Source organism: Trachemys scripta, chromosome 9 (assembly GCF_013100865.1).
Source record: "Trachemys scripta elegans isolate TJP31775 chromosome 9, CAS_Tse_1.0, whole genome shotgun sequence".
Taxonomy (NCBI): domain Eukaryota; kingdom Metazoa; phylum Chordata; order Testudines; family Emydidae; genus Trachemys; species Trachemys scripta.
This window is the reverse complement of record NC_048306.1, coordinates 45660314-45675969: the sequence shown is the minus strand read 5'-3', so window position 1 is coordinate 45675969 and position 15656 is coordinate 45660314. Positions and strand designations below refer to the sequence as shown.

The 15656-nt window shown below is 52.2% G+C and overlaps 1 protein-coding gene across 2 annotated transcripts in view; it reads right to left on the bottom strand.

Moving 5' to 3' along the window:
- Positions 1-357: 357 nt before the first annotated feature.
- The window catches only part of MPP1 (membrane palmitoylated protein 1), a 40091-nt gene continuing 24792 nt past the window's right edge, over positions 358-15656 (bottom strand). For both annotated transcript variants that reach the window (XM_034782196.1, XM_034782195.1), the window contains 7 exons: positions 13548-13744; positions 12957-13063; positions 10270-10350; positions 8711-8791; positions 6867-7069; positions 5529-5603; positions 358-1654 (listed from right to left, as the gene is read on the bottom strand). In XM_034782196.1, the coding sequence (XP_034638087.1) occupies positions 1478-1654; positions 5529-5603; positions 6867-7069; positions 8711-8791; positions 10270-10350; positions 12957-13063; positions 13548-13744 (921 nt within the window). In that variant the 3' untranslated portion in view covers positions 358-1477. The remainder of the gene's footprint in view (positions 1655-5528; positions 5604-6866; positions 7070-8710; positions 8792-10269; positions 10351-12956; positions 13064-13547; positions 13745-15656) is intronic.

Below are 15656 nucleotides of genomic sequence, written 5' to 3'. Positions count from 1 at the left end.
GAACCAACCCACATGCATCGGCCTGGTACCTACTGCTGGCTTTTGCTGTTTGGTGGGAGGGGAAGGGGTGAGTGCTCCTGTTATGGGTGAAGAAACCTCCTCCCAAGTGATTGTGGGGAGTAATTCCAGCTTGTGCTGGTCCTGTGACAGAATACCCTGAGCAGTGATTCCCTGCCCCTTTAAGGGTCTCTATGGCACAGTCCTGTACATTTTCTGCTCTTCAAGTGCAAAGAGGGCTGCAGCTTTGATAGGAGTCTCCCAAGGGTAGGGAATATTACTGCAGTTCAGCTGGTTTCTGGGGGAGCAGTTCACTGGATAGTGACCCATTGAGCTCAGCACAAACCATAAAACTGAGCAAATGCTTCAACACACTTTTATTGCTACAGGGTGTTTCCCTGCTGTGGACTAGAATAAAGGTCCCTATTGCACATAATCAGGTTTTTTTTTGGCATCCTTAAAAATTGCAGATTTCAGACATGTTAATCCCCTTTCCTGTGACACTCCCTGACAATAAAGCACACAAAACAGTCTCCTTTGAGCTTGACAGTGATTATGGTTTGAAGAACTGCTGCTCCATGTGGGCCCAATTGTTGCTATGTAATACAATGAATAGATAAGTGGGTCCAGCCAATCTAATTTACTGATTCCAGCGTGTTATTTTAATCAGTGCTGCCTTATTGGTGTCTGACTATAGTCAGAGATGTCAAGTGACAACTGCACAGGCTTGAGTCGGGAACTCCACACATCCAGCATGGAAGACCAGCCCCTGGGGTGACTAACTCCAGCTCACAGTTAAAAATAATTAGCCCTTCTGATTGTGGAGAAAATCCTTAGAATACAAGCTGTGGTAGCACTGGCTTAGCCTGAAAAAACAGCTCTGTGATTTGAACTACCCCTCCATCTCATACATGTGCTGAGTCTGAAGACTGGGCCAGGGTTTTCAAATGGTGCAGTCTGCCCAGCTGTATCAGGTAACAATGTGCAAATGGCCAAATAAGGTTTAGAGCTCATGGTGTTAGAAGTGCCTCCATCCTAGCTTCAAGAGTGAAGCACAGCACAAAATAGCTACTATTCACAGGGTTAGTTACTAGAGCAGGCCCCTATTTTCCCCCCTCAGTCATTGGGAAAGCTTCCCTGTATGATCAGTAGGAGTGTTGCTGAGTGGAGGGGTACTGTATGGCCCCAATTATGTAGCACTGGGGTACAGATCCTAAGATAAAATAGAATTTTTCCCCTAAACACCCCAGGGAGGAGGATCCATACTACAGTAGTGCTGATGCACAAGGATTGGTGGCTTGTGGCCTGAGCTGGGAGATCCCTGCACTCTTACCCTGGACATAATAGACCCAATGAAACACTGGCCATAGAATGTTAAAAGAGAAGGGGGCTGGGTGTTGAGCTATGTAGATCAGGGGTTTCCCACCATCCCATTCTGCAGGATGGGAGTAGCAGGAAGCTGCCAGGGTTGGACAACTGCTCAGTATACCCAGGAGACAGGCACCCACTGGGGTGAGCTGCAGGCCTGCTCAAAAGCTTCTTGTAGCACCTTGAGGCTCTCTTCCACACCGTTGTTGACTAGTGACAGGTCAAAGTAGTGTGCGTAGCGGCTGCAAATGCTCTCCGAATCCTTGCGTAGTTGCTGCAAGGCCTCCGACTGCAATAGAAGAGAGCCAGTGAGCTGGGGCTTGTGGGAGGGGTGTATCAATGCAGAACCCCCAGGAGGTTGAGGCAGGTGGGTTGCCCCTATTGGCTTGGGAGATACATGATGTACTGGGGGAGGGCCTCTGGCCCAGATGGGATATTGCACCATCTCTTAGTGCAGTGGCTTGTACCAAGTACTGGTCTCAATATGAATGCCCCTTTACTCCTATAGCAAGTTGCCCTTATGGCCCATGCAGGAATACTGCATTATGCCCTTACTGCTGTGTGGACTGCAATGATAGCAGCTTATTTAGAGACTTGCAGGTGCTTCCTAAAGCTCTGGGTGCTGCATACCCAGAGCAGCACAGGGATCTGCATGCAGCACAACTCCCTACTTGAGAAAGCTAGCTCTGTTTTGGGTTTTCCACCCACTACAGGCTCATAGCAGTCCCAGCAGAGTGCATAGGAGCCAGCTCCCTGAGCTGGCCTGCAGAGGACCTATACACCTCAATGCAGGTTGCAATTCCCATGTGAAAAGAAATCCCTTCTAGCTGGGCTACCGGGGCACTTTCCCAGTAGTCTTATACTGGTCTAGCTTCCCAGATGGACACATAGGAATAACAGTGCCTCTTCGCTATGGCGCTTTGAATGTGCTATCAGCTACAGAGGAAGGCAGCATCCCTTCCTGACTAGGTGTCCCTCAGCAGGGAGATTAGAGCCATACAATTCTGCTGGTAAATTTCCCAGGGGAGACAAACTTCCTCAACCTGCCTCTGGAGCAGAGCCCCAAAGGCTGAAACAGGTGGTTGAGGGATGAGGGTGCAGGCCTGGGCCTCTGGACAAGAATTCTGTTCCCAATCCAGCTGCTGGCCAGTGGCATGCGCTCAGGGAAGTTACTTCCCCTCCCTCCCACGGTTTATTCAGACAGCAGACTCATTGCAAGTTGGACTATCAGTCTCTGTTCACAGCCTAACCAGGCCTCTCTGCCCCGCTTTCCTAGTACCTCTACTGTGAGGGCTACCTTTAGTAATGGCAGATGTCAGAGGTGGCTGCATGGCACTCTGCAACACACCGAGCTATTGAAGGTATTGCAGGCCTGCAGGAGCCTACTGCAGCATCCAATTAATATTGTAAATAGGAACTCCAATACAACTTCCTTCCTGCTTCTCTCTTTCAGAAGGGTAGCCATGTTAGTCTGTATCCACAAAAATGAGGAGTCCAGTGGCACCTTAAAGACTAACAGATTTATTTGGGCATATGCTTTTGTGGATGCATTTGAAGAAGTGGGGTTTTTTAACCCACGAAAGCTTATGCCCAAATAAATCTGTTAGTCTTTAAGGTGCCACCGGACTCCTTGTTGTTTTTCTGATTCTCTCTAACATTGTTTTTTCGTCTCTGTCCCTAGTAGCACTTGAAATTAACACGGCTCTTCTGTTTACCAGCATCATAAGCTCAGCTCTGGGCAACAGTGAATTGCTGCAGCTTGTGCCCCTCTCTCTGTGTGGCGCTCAGCAGCCAGAGCATATTTAGAAGGGAAAAATACCCCAGCTCTCTGCCCTCTGAGCTGCTGGAGGTCAGGTTTTGGCTCTAAACTCTCCCCTTAACTTACTAAACAGTTACCTGAACTGTGAAAGCAGGCTAAATATAGCACTTGCTTCACCACCCAGGGCCTGTCCCCTGCGGCAGAAGACAGTTCTTAGCAATAGTAGCTCAGCCTTGTTTCACATTGGCACCTTCAAGAACTGCAGTCGGTGCATGGGGTAGCAGGCCCCTGGAGCCAGCTGGCCCACAACTTTTTCAGCTAGCACAAGAGTTAGCCCTTACGTAACACCTTCCATTGGACAGCATTTCACAACAGACTAATCACTTTCTGGGTGGCACTTCATTCAAAGGCTACAGCAACCCTCCAGCTGTTACAATTGCCTGATCAAACTGTCTGCAACCTAATCCCCAGCTACAGGTTGACTGACAGCCAGCCCTGTCCAAGAGCATAGAGCAGGGTTCCTGTGTGGCCAGGACTGAGTTCAGGCAGGGCTTGTTTACTCCTCTAGGGAGTAAACAAGGGAAAATGGGACACCCACAGGGCCGACCCAAGGCCCCCCTTCACTCCCCCATCCCCAGTCCCCACTCCCACACAGGGCTAGCATTGCCACTCCCTCCTCCCCCCCCCACACGTTCCTCTGTGCCCCGTTAGGGGTTGCACCCCACTTTTTTGGCAAAACTGCATTTGTCCAGTTTGATCAGTTGGCAAGAGAAAACGGGACAAATGCCCAGTTTTGCCAAAAAAGTCAGGACGGCTGGGATAGGGCTTAAAAAGGGCCTGTCCCAGCCAAAACGGGATGTGTGGTCATCCTGCTCCTTTCGCCCCCTGGTTTCAATGTCCAGCTGTGTGGAATTTCTCAGCTCTGCCATTGCCACGCGGGCACTCTGCTTAGCAACGGGTTAGCTTAGCTGGGCCGCTAAGGAACCAAGAGGGTTAGAAAGACACATGCCTGCTGCAAGCTGCAGCCTGGGAGCCCAGTGCTTTCTGAACAAATCGCTGCATAAACCCCCCTTTCATCTTCAGTCGTAAGGGGCAGCAGCTCAGTTATCTAAATAATCAAGAGAACATACGCTGTTCCTGTGTGCTATTTGCATAGGCAAGACTATTCAAGGGCAGGACAAAGGGACCCATCTAGCCACACACCTAAGCCAGTCTCTCATACAATACCCATCACTTGGCTGCTGCACAGCACCAGAGACTGCACCATTAAATACCCATGAGGGTGGAGAGGGGCAGCTGATCTGGGTGTTATTGTTTTGGGCTGGCTGCAGTCTAATCAGTGTGAGTCTCACTGACAGCAGGAAGGTCTCTGCAGCTAGAAACTACTGCGAGTTGACAGCGCTTTGGCTCTAGGAGAGCCCTGGGCAGGGCAAAGTCAGAATCCGTGAATGCCAGGGCCCCTTAGGGAGCCATTTATGAGATGGTTGGTGTCCTCGCCTATTGGAAACTCAGCACCTTAGCTGGGATTCATACCGTGAAGGAGGGGTTTCTGGGGAGAAGCTGCTGACAAACTCTCCGCCCACACTGCCCCATCCCCTGTAATTCCAGTCCTGAGACAGCCCTCTCCTCCCCAGTTCTGGTGGGGGAGAAGAATGAAGCAGCAGGGGGCATCTTCCCCAGCTATGCTGCTGTCTGGGGTGAAGGTCTTGCTGCCTTCGCTATTCCTATAGGCTTGGAGGCAGCCAGGCGCTAGTGGAGAGCTATGGAAGAGCACACATGCTGGACAGTCTCACTCCCTCAGCTCCAGCCACCACAATCCCTCTAAGAGCAGGGGAAGCAGCCCTGGGGGAAGGGCAGGTTTGCCTCATCTCACCTCTTAAGGGATTCCTTTTGCAAAGTCACTTGTTCAAGTCCAGGCAGCCACCATCATGAATGGGGAATCAGCTCCCAGCCCCCTACAAACAGCTTCTGTGCCCCCACTGGGGGGGGGTGCCCTCAGCTGGGGGGCGGGGTGCACCCACGCTCACAGCTTTGGAGTTACCTGGTGCACTCAGGGAGGTTTAAATTTGGGATATTTCAGATGAACTTCACTCCTTCAGCTGGAAAACCCAGACACCCGACAGGGAACGGGCAAGCTGGTTTCTGAACAGGGGACAGGAGAACAAGTCCCCAGGGAGGAAAGGGAACAGAAACAATTGCTTGGGGTGAACCGTACCTTTGGGGTCACACTGCTGTGAGGAAAGGTCTCTTCATCCCCCCGGCCACAAGCCACAGTGGCCACGGAGGGGTACAAAGAGGCAAATGTGCATGGGGGAGTGAGTATGGGAGGACATCGGGGCCAGATGCGCTGGCCAGCGTCACACCTGCATAATTGCTCCACCTCCCACCACACCACGGCACCCACCTGCCTGGCCTGGTCTGTTGGCGCGATGAAAACAATGAATGGGGACAGCTCGGCAGTGCGAACAATCTTCAGAGTCTGCAGATGGAGGGCAGGGAGAGAGAGGGATGAGGAGCAAACGGAGCACAGCTGCTCTTCAGGGCAGGGCAGCTTTGCTAGGAGCAGAGCGCAAGGCCCTTCCTGCCTTCCAGAGCACTGCCAGCTCTGCTGGACCCTGCTGGAGGCCAAGATCCCCGAACATCACACCCAGGGCATCTGCCAGCCTCAGAGGGAGGCAGACAGCTGGCCACAGAGAGGTGGGTCAAAGGCTGGCTCTGTGGAGCTGGGGACAGCTTGCACTGCTGCTGCCAGAGGCCTTTGGGCTCCAGGCCTGTCACATCGGCTAAGTATAAATTCATTTTAAAAATCCTTAGCTCAGGATGCAGCAAAGAATTCCGACTGCACCCTTCCAGCAGCTGCCATGTGGATGCTGGCCCGGCTGCAGGAGCAGCTGACGTTCTGCTAGCTAGACAGTGCCGACCTGAAATAGTGACACCTGAGGGTAGAGCAGAGCTAGTGTGATCTACCTCTCCAGGCCAGCAGCTAGTGACCTCCGCAGCTGTAATTATCCTCTCATCCCATTGGAAAGTTCTCAGGGACCCACAGAACAGTCTTCATCATTAAGGGCTGGAACAGTCAGCTCTGACTGAGGGGAGAGGTTTGCCTCCATGCCCTCGTCAGCTGAGGGCAGTAAGTCGCCGAGTTGGGGCGCAGACTCCCCTGCCCTTTCCACCGTGCCCTGGGGATGGATATGCCAATCCCATGGCAGCTTTGCCATCTGCCTTTATGCTCTGCTTCTAGGAGGCGGGTGCTCCCTGGAATATCTGTGCAGCAGGAAGGCGTGGGGCCATCAGCAGTGGTCTCGCCCAAGGTATCTGCCCATTTCGGGGGCACTCGGTGGAATCCATCCGTTGGTTTTTATCTCTGTGGTTATTTTCCTCCCTCCATGCCCTTCCCCCTGGCTACCGGCAGGTGCATAGCTCAGTCCAGCTCAGTTGCCCTCCACAGCGTCCCACGCTCCTAGCCAAATGGCCTGCTCTTTCACTGCCTTGCCTTTTCACCCAGCCCCTCCTTGGGTTATGCATTTTTCACCCAGCCACTAACATTATGCCCGCGAGTGATGGGCCCCAGCGTTCTGCGGGCACAACTGGTGGGCACAGTTGGGAAGACAGGATTAAATCCTCCTTTGCACCCGCAATTGCATGTGCAGTTAAATGTGGGTGCAAAGCTGCCCCCGCAAATTTTAGAGGTGCTTTTTCCAACTCTGACCCCTAATACGCTGCCCCCGTCCCTCCCCCTCACCTGGGGCTCAATATCCAGGATGGCGATTTTATCCTGCTGGTGGATCTGATGCACTGTTTCAAACTTGGTGCCAAATATGTTTCCCTGGTAGCTCCCGAACTCCAGGAACTCATTGGCGGAGATGTCCCTGGTCATTTCCTCAGTGGAGATGAAGTGATAGTCCTTCCCATCCACCTCGTTCTTCTTCTGGGGGCGTGTGGTGTCTGGATGGGCAGGAGAGCTGGGTGACTGACCCGTGCTGCCACCCCACAAGGGAACCAAAGGGGCAGCCAGCTTGGGCCAATGTGACTACTGAGCAGGAAGGCTGTGGAGAGGGTGGCTGCTGTACCATTCTGCACAATGGGAAGCCTAATGTGTTCCCAAAAGTGGGGCTCAGCTGGACCCTAAGGAGGCCAGGAGAGGGGAGCCAGAGGAAGTGAGCAGTTGGTGAAGAGAGGCAGGGCCTCCACCAGCTTTAACCCTTTGCTGCTTGGAACAAGGCTGGGCAGAGCATGGATTTGCTGCCTGTAGTGCTTTGAAAGTTGCTCAGGTGAGGTGATCTGGAGCACTCCTGCCTCTCAACCTCCTTGCCTATGTCAAGGGCCCCCCAGCCCTGCCCCTAGCGATTAGTATGGCAAAGCTGGTGTTATTCATTGGCCAGCCAAAGTCACTGTAAGCTCCATCACTTGGGAACAAGGGCTCATGTTAGAGCCTGGAATGGACTGTAACTCTTTGGATAGTTAAAGTTCTATTGGTAACAAAAATCAGGCCCAGCAAGACCTATGAGGCCTGCTTTGAACCTGACTAGGTTTCATGTTGATGGTGTTCTTTAAAGCCAAGGGAAAACACTGACCTACCAGCTCTGAGGCCAGGCTCCTGACACCTCTTGTTCTATTTCTCCGCTGCTGGCAGGAGGCTCCAAAAAGCCAAGATAACCCAATGAAAGCAACCTCCACCAGCCTTTGCGTGCACACCAGGCCATTCCCAGCATGGGCCTAGCTGGATGTGCTCTTCTCCAGCTGGCCTTGCCATGTTTTCAGCACTGGCACTGCTCAGGAGTTATGGCAGGAACACAGGGTAATCAGCCCAATCGCTTTCCCCAATGGCAAGGAAAGATGCCCCCGGGACAGACAAGCTGCCATCTTGCTGGAAAGTACAAGTGTGCTGGAGACGCTGCTGCCTTGGTCGAGGCAGGCCCCATTTACCCAGCATGCACCCTGTGGGACTACAACACCTTCCCTAAATATGACTGCGGGCAACCTCCAGAGCCACTTTAGCAACACTAGCAAAAAACAGACCAGACAAAACTCGCTCAACGCAGTGGGTCACTGAGACATCCAGTGGCAGGAGCTCGGGTCTGATTTCAAGGCTGATTGCACTGAGGTTGTGCACTCCTGTATCTATGAACACATGGGGCTGAAACATTCTCTGATAGCATTTAGGGTGGTCCCGTTACTCTCGTGAGTCATTCCAAAGGAGCATCAATCACATCTTCCTGGCACTTCACCCCACAGGGGTTCTGCATGTCCCATGGACGGTACAGAAAATCTGTTTTAGGAATGCCTTAGAGCTTCCCTTTTTTTATTTTTTATTTAAAAAAAAAAAAAACAGGGACTATTTTTGGTATCCTTCGCCCAGTAAAGCCCAGTGCTCAGTGACTATGAGCTCAGACTGTCCAGGGCTCAGAGGGAGTTGGAGCAATCTCTGAACATTCCCTGAAACAGCTTTTCTGCACCTAAAACCCCCCAGCTCTATGCAGTCTTCAGGCAAGGCTAGGAGTGAGTGCTGGGAAACTGGCTTTCCTAGGGCTTTAAAATGGCTAGTTCTGGTTGTAGAGCCCGACCCCACTGTGGGTGACTACTTACATGGAGCCGGATACCCAAACTTCTCTGGGTTCTTGCTGAGCAGGGCATTCTTAATGTGGCTACGACCTACCCCGCTTGCACCTGTGCAAGAGGATGAGAGAGAGATGGGAGATCAGTGCCCCCCCAGAGAGGCTTTTCCTGTGCTGGAGAAGGGGAGAGGGTGATCACAGGAGCCATGTGGGGGAGTAAGAGAAGAACCCCTATTCATAGGAAGGACCTCTGGCAGAGAGAGCGGGTAGGGATGGAGCAGGATGAGCTAGCCATGGAAATTCCATCCCTGTTGGGTCACTGAGTCCGTCCACCAGAAGGAATGGGATAATGGCTGCCCAGGCCAGATAGCTGAGCCTCTTCGCCCCTTTGGAACAGACCAGACGCTGCAAAATGGGAGACCCTGTTCTTTTCAATACAGCCATAATGCAGGGCAATGCACTTCCAGTCCCAGAGCCAGCCCACTGATTCACCGTGGACTGGGCCAGGCACAGCCTCGGCACTGCCGAGTTACGTCTGGATCCTCCTAGGTGCCTAACGCCCAGTGAAACCAATAGGAGTTAGGCACCAAAATACCTTTCAAGATCTTGACCTTAGTGTCTACACAGTGGCACTCAGCAACGTTAATCCAAATTACCGAAAGGAATGAATTTAAAATGAAATAATTCAACCACATCAAATCCCCGTGTGGACTCTCATTCAGAATTAGAGTGGTCTTAATTAGATTTTGTTTAAAGTGAATTAAGATAAATCAAATTAAGGCCACTTTAATTCTGAATGAGAGTGTCCACACAGGGATTTAATGTGGTTTAACTAACCCACTTTAAAAGCTAATTTAGAATTACTTTCCTGAGTGTCCCCATGTAGACATGCCCTGAGTCTCATACCAAGGGGTCTGTGCCATGGAAGGCTTGGGACAGGGATTGATTCCCACCCTTAGGTTTAAACAAGAGGCAGCTTTATCATTCTTTAAAAAAAAACTGCATTGTTTTTGAAAACCCACCTCCTCCCACACAGGGCTGGCTGCTCCTTCTCCAGGTTCCCTCTGCAGTACAATTCACACCATGACTCGGGTACTGCTAACAGTGCCAGTTTCTAGATGCCCGAGCTGGCCAGCACAGCTGTGCCTGAGGATGCCAGTTCAGCTCTTGAACGAGGGGATGGTAACTTCTACTGCACAGCCAGCAGGAGCAGCTCAAAACAGGGGGAGAGTGGGGGTCTGGGGTGACTCTTGCAGCACCCCAACCCCCCCCACAAATCTCTTTAGAATCCAGAGGACTCTCAATCCGAGGAGAATGCATTTTATTCAGGCCAGATGTAGGTCATAAATCCACCAGCTGATGTTGTATTAAGGATCAAGGGTTTGATCCAAAATCCATTGAAGTTAATGGAAACACTCCCATTGCCTTGGGATCAAACCCGTGTTAAAGGAATAACTGACTAACCCTCAGCCAGCAGGGTTCCCCAATGGAAATGCTCTATCAGGTTCCGTTCTGTCCATTGTCAGGATAGGGATGGAGAAGGACAATGGCCAGAAAAGCACAATGCGTACAGAAGGGGCAGGGCCATACCTATCAGCACCAGGGTCTTCCTCTTGAAGGCTGGCAGCCTCACCACCTCCTCATACGAAATCACATCCAACTGGTCAAAAACTGGGAGGAGAGAGGGGAAATGGAACCAAGAGAGCATCAGAACCAGTCCAGATGCAAAATTAGGGCACATCCTTGCCCAGGGCCGCTGGGACGTATTGGCATCGATATATAATATCACCACCACCACATAGCTCTCATATTGCACTTTGAATCAGTAGATCTCAAATCACTTTACAAAGGTCAGTATCATTAGCCCCCTTTTAAAAATGGGGAAACTGAGGCACAGAGAGGGGCAGTGACTTGCCTTTTGGGGGGCACAAAACTATTTCCAAATTCAGTGAATAGTCTGGGCTGGAAAAAAAATGGAGATTTTTTAAAGTCAAAATGAAATGCTTTGACTTTTCCTTCCAAAATGGCATTTCATTTCAACATTTAGCTAAATTTTAAACGAAAAAAAATTAGCAAAAATTAAAAAAAGATCGTGCCTGAGAGAGAGAGCGCGCGAGAATGAAAAGCACTCCAAAACAATAAACCCCAAATGATTTTTCCCCTGGCCAAAAAAACCCCAAAAACATCACACTTGCTTCAAACCAATCTGATTTTTTTTTAAAGATTTTTTCAGTTTGGCCCATGTACCAAAAAAATCAATTATGCACTCAGCTCTGGTCCTAAGGCTCTCTCCTAGGTCACACTGCATCCCTTAGAAACTCAGCCGCAGAGCGAAATCAGCAAATGGTAACTTACTTTGGGGATTAATATGGGGAAACTGTTGTGACAAGGTATGAAATAAACAGCTGATCCTCTCCTCTCCCCGTTCAGTTCTGCCCAGGAGTCTGGACCCCAGAGGAGCCAAACTGGAAGCTGCAAGACTAACGCTTAGCTGAAGGAGTTATGGAGATCTTAGTTTATTCCCCTGAGTGAGTTGTGGGGATCTTTATTTATCCCCTTGATTTACTGCCCTGTTTGTCACCATCTCCCAGACTGCAGGCCAGGCCAGGCGCCAGCATGTCCCCAGGCTCTGGTCACACAACTCTCCACCCCCCCCCCCCCCATCACTCAGTTCTCTGGGGCATTGTTGGCACTGGCTTATTACGGGTCAGTTTCAGGTCCTGGTGCCTTAAAACCTCACTAGTACAAGCAGATCATCACTTAACCAGCAGGGTTTGTTTGCTTGGCTTGGCTTGGCTAGACTTCTGGATGAAGGTGGTGAATAGGGAGGATTCTCCCTGATTGAGGAACAGATTTCTGATCTGTTACAAAGTTTTAAGAAGAGTTGAACTGAAAACCGCTGACTTGCCAGGACCTGAGTGCAGGGTTTGTGTTTGTCCAGATGCATCTGATGATGAGGGCCATAAATTAGCTCCGGGCCAGATTTCCAAGGTCTCCACTCCTACAGTCAAGGCAGCTCAGCACCAAATAAGGACCAGGATTTTAAAGGCGCTCAGCACCCATCATGTACCCACTGTGCCAAACTCTGGCCCTGGCTGTGGGTGCTGAGCCCTTCTGAGCATTCCAGCCAGAGAGCTGCTTCCCGGTGCCTTGTGCAGAAGGGGTGTAACTTGTCACCGGGGTGCCATGGCAATGCTCGGGTGTCACTATGCACAGTGTAAACGATGACACAGTGCAGGGAAGACTTGGGCCTATAATTCCTAATGCAGAGCAGAGAGCTGACCTTCTGGGAGAGCAAAATCCCAGGGGAGAGGGAGCAAAGCAGGCAGAGATCAGGTGGGGGAGCCTGCAGGAGGGGCTGGGCTGGGGACCATCCCTCTGGTAGGACAACAGGCTTCACATTATCTTTAGTTATGGGTCTCTGCCCATCCCTCCTGAACTGGGATTTAACTCTGCACCCATCCCCAGCTAACGCACTTGGGCCTAGAACAACTATAAAAAAATACAGATGGCTCTTTTACAAAGCCGAATGCCTAGTGGCAGCACCCCCCTCCTCCCTTGGCACCAGCCGCCGGCAGAGTTGTTCCTACATAGCTCTTTCCTTCCAGTCCGGCTGAGAACACTGCTTGTTTAAACCCAGATTACATCCTCTCTCCTCCCTGTGTACACTCCGAGTCCATGCCTGTTGCGACTCCACAGCAGCAATGTAAACAAAGCCAGCGGGTCGGGCTCTTTGCAGGCTGCTTTACAAACAGGAGGAGAGATCTCCGAGGGGAAAATAATGGAGAGTCATTTACCAGATGACTCAGGGTCATCTGACTGATTTGTACCCGAGGGGGCTCTTCCAGGAAAGCCAATGCCAGACGCGGCGCTGGGCAAGATGCCTTTCCTCATGCTACCCTGGGAGTAGGTGTGGTAGCCTCCAATAAGGAGACAGCTACCAGAGCGCACACTGCCATGCTGTGCAGCTCTGACTGCATTGTTCCCAGGAGGGGGAAGTTAAGAGATCCCAGGAAAGACAGTTTTCACATGACCAGGGGAGCCTATTGCAGAGGACATGTGGATCACAGCCCCGTCACCAGGTTGCGGCACCCTGCATACGCTGTTCAACCGGTGAAACGACCTCACAGAGCCCAGTGCTTGGTCTAAGCACCAGAGTCCTGCGAGCACCCCTGTCCTACTGCCCAATGGGAAGGTGCATTGTGGTGACAGAGCTGCCAGGGTTGATTCTGAGCAGCAACAGACAAGGGCTCATGACAAGGAAGGGGGCCGCTTACTTGAGCTGTGCTTGGCCAGGTATTTGTCTTTGCACTTCTTCTTTTTCCCGAAGGGGCTGCAGCTCTGGGCTTCGCTCTGACTGCACTGGGTTGTACTAGCCACACGCCTGCAAGGGGAAAAACACACGAGCGATGGAGGGGGTCAGATCAGGTCAGGTTTTGGTCCAAACCTAGCGACCCCCAGAAGCATCAGGATTTCCTCAATGCACAAGAGTAAGGAAAGGATACTCAGGGCTCACGCCAAAGGGGTCAGAGAGTATCTCCTTGCCAGATCTAGTGTCCACACCAAGGTGATCAGGGCAGCACCAGGCTAGACCCATGGGTCACAGGACGCCAACAGCCTATCCCAAAAGAGACAGTCTACCTAGCTCTCTGCACTGAGTAGCTGGGCCCGGCTTCTCCAAGGAGCAGCACCTACACCGGTCTCATCTCTGAAACATATTCCACATGGATGCAAGACGGGGATTCTGAGCTACCAGCCCATGGGCAGCTCCCATGCTGGAGATGCAGCACTTGGAGCTGTGCACAGAGCCTGCAACTGGGAGTCCCCCAACCCCCCTATCTGCTTTCACCAGCAGCTCTGGAACATACCATTCTTGCAATTCAGGGGAGGGGATCAGCCCTGCTGACTCCGTGGAGGACCCTTCTACCCGGCCCTGCCACCAGTTGCTGTCATCCTTGTTGATGATTTGGATGATGTCCCCGGTCTTGAATTTCAGCCCAGCCTCCTTGCAGGGGATCAGGCTGTCCATCTTGGGATCGTAGTCAAACTGGGCCCTCATGAACATCTGGAGAAGAGGCCAAAGGTCAGGCCAAAGGTCAGCCGGCCAATGCCATGTGCTTTTGGCTCTGCCATTGCTGCTACGCGGTTCCTGTGACGTCCCCGAGCAGTGACCATACAAGATGGGGTAAGAAATTAACTGGCCCAAACTTGAGCTGCAAGTATAGGGCACATCCCCATCTAGTCTCCCCTGTCCCTGACCCCCTTTTCAGATCTTATCTGCAGACCTGATGAGCTAGAAGAGATGCCACAGCCTAGAGCGAAGGGGCCCAAGCACTTAGAAATACCAAACGTTAGATTATGTCAGGGGTGGGCAAACTACGGCCTGCGGGACCGTCCTGCCAGGTCCCCGAGCTCTTGGCCCAGGAGGCTTGCCCCTGGGCCCTCCTCTGCTGTCTCTCCCCCCCTGCCGCCTAAGCTCACTCGCTCCACTGTCAGTGCAATGCTCTGGACAGTGGGACGGGGAGCTCCTGGGGCAGCGCAGCTGCAGAGCCCGGCCTAACCCGGTGCTCTGTGCTGTGTGGTGGTGGCGGCGGCGGCGGCAGCGACAGCGACAGCGTGGCCCGGCTGTAGCGCTGCCAGCAACCAGTGCTCCAGGCAGTGCGGTAAGGGGGCAGGGAGCAGGGGGGGTTGGATAGAGGGCAGCAGAGTTCGGGGTAGTGGACAGGGGGCGGGGATATGGATGGGGGTCAGGGGGGAAACATGGGGTTGAATGGGGACAGGGGTCCCGGGGGGCAGTCAGGAAGGAGGGGGGGTTGGATGGTGCGGCAGGGGTTCCGGGGGCAGTCAGGGGACAAGGAGCAGGGGTGTGTGGATGTCGCAAGGGTCCCAGAGGGGCCATCAGAGAACGGGGGGTTGCATGGGGCCATGACCCTCTCCCCTAACCAACCCTCCATACAATTTATGAAACCCGATGCGGCCCTCTGGCCAAAAAGTTTGCCTGCCCCTGAATTACTTACACACTCCCCCAACCCCTTTGGCTAACCCAATGGTCAGTCTGAGGCGCTTTTAGATCCACCCAAAATCTAACTCCATGCCTTCCTCTGGCCATCCCAGCAAATTGTGTGTCCTCTGACTCTGGGAATCTCTTGGGGAAGGAGGAATGGCATCATACTTGGGGAAATCTAAGAGTCTAGACAGTAAGTGTGAGGCAAGCGCTACCAGAGGTCAGGGCACAAACGGGGAAAGACTCCATTTCCTGGGGGTGAACTGTGGTGAACAGGCAGTTAAAGGTGGGATGAGCGGGGCAGAGGGAAGAGAGAGCCTTGAACTGAACATTAACTGCTACAACCATTGCTTCAAAGAGGACCAATTCTCCTTCCCATTTCTAGTCCCTCCAATATGGGATGAGCCAGAGCAGATCAGGACCTTGTGGTCTAGTTGTCTCAGGTTTTCACTTTGCTGCTGGTCAGTCCCTCCACACATGCTATTTTCCCTCTCCCAACGTTAAGACTCTCACTATCAATCAGAGCTAGTCCAAAACCTAAACGCAAGTCACTGAGAGCAGGGCCTAGACAGGGTTACTTGACCTGGAGCCAGCCAGATAAAGTGCAGTAACCCAACAGCAGGCAGGACCAGGGGAATTCCTCTATATACCAAACATACACAGCTCTCTAGCAGGCATGGACTCAGCTATCTGAACCGAGGGGGCAGGGGAGCTAGCAGCCATGATACCATCGCTTAGGAGTCAAGTGCCAGAAGCCACAGAACAGACTGGTAATGTCTTCAAGCACAAAGGTCTCAGCATGAGCGTCGATTTGGGGAGTGGGGGCTGGAGTGGTGAAGTTTCCAGGGAAGGGAATGACCTGATCCCTCATAACCAGACATCTTCTCCAGTCCAGCCCTGAGGCAGCAGAGACTCTGCCCAAGGCAGCAGGTCTCAGAGGCTGGGTTTTTGTGTCCACACCTCCCCAGGAGCA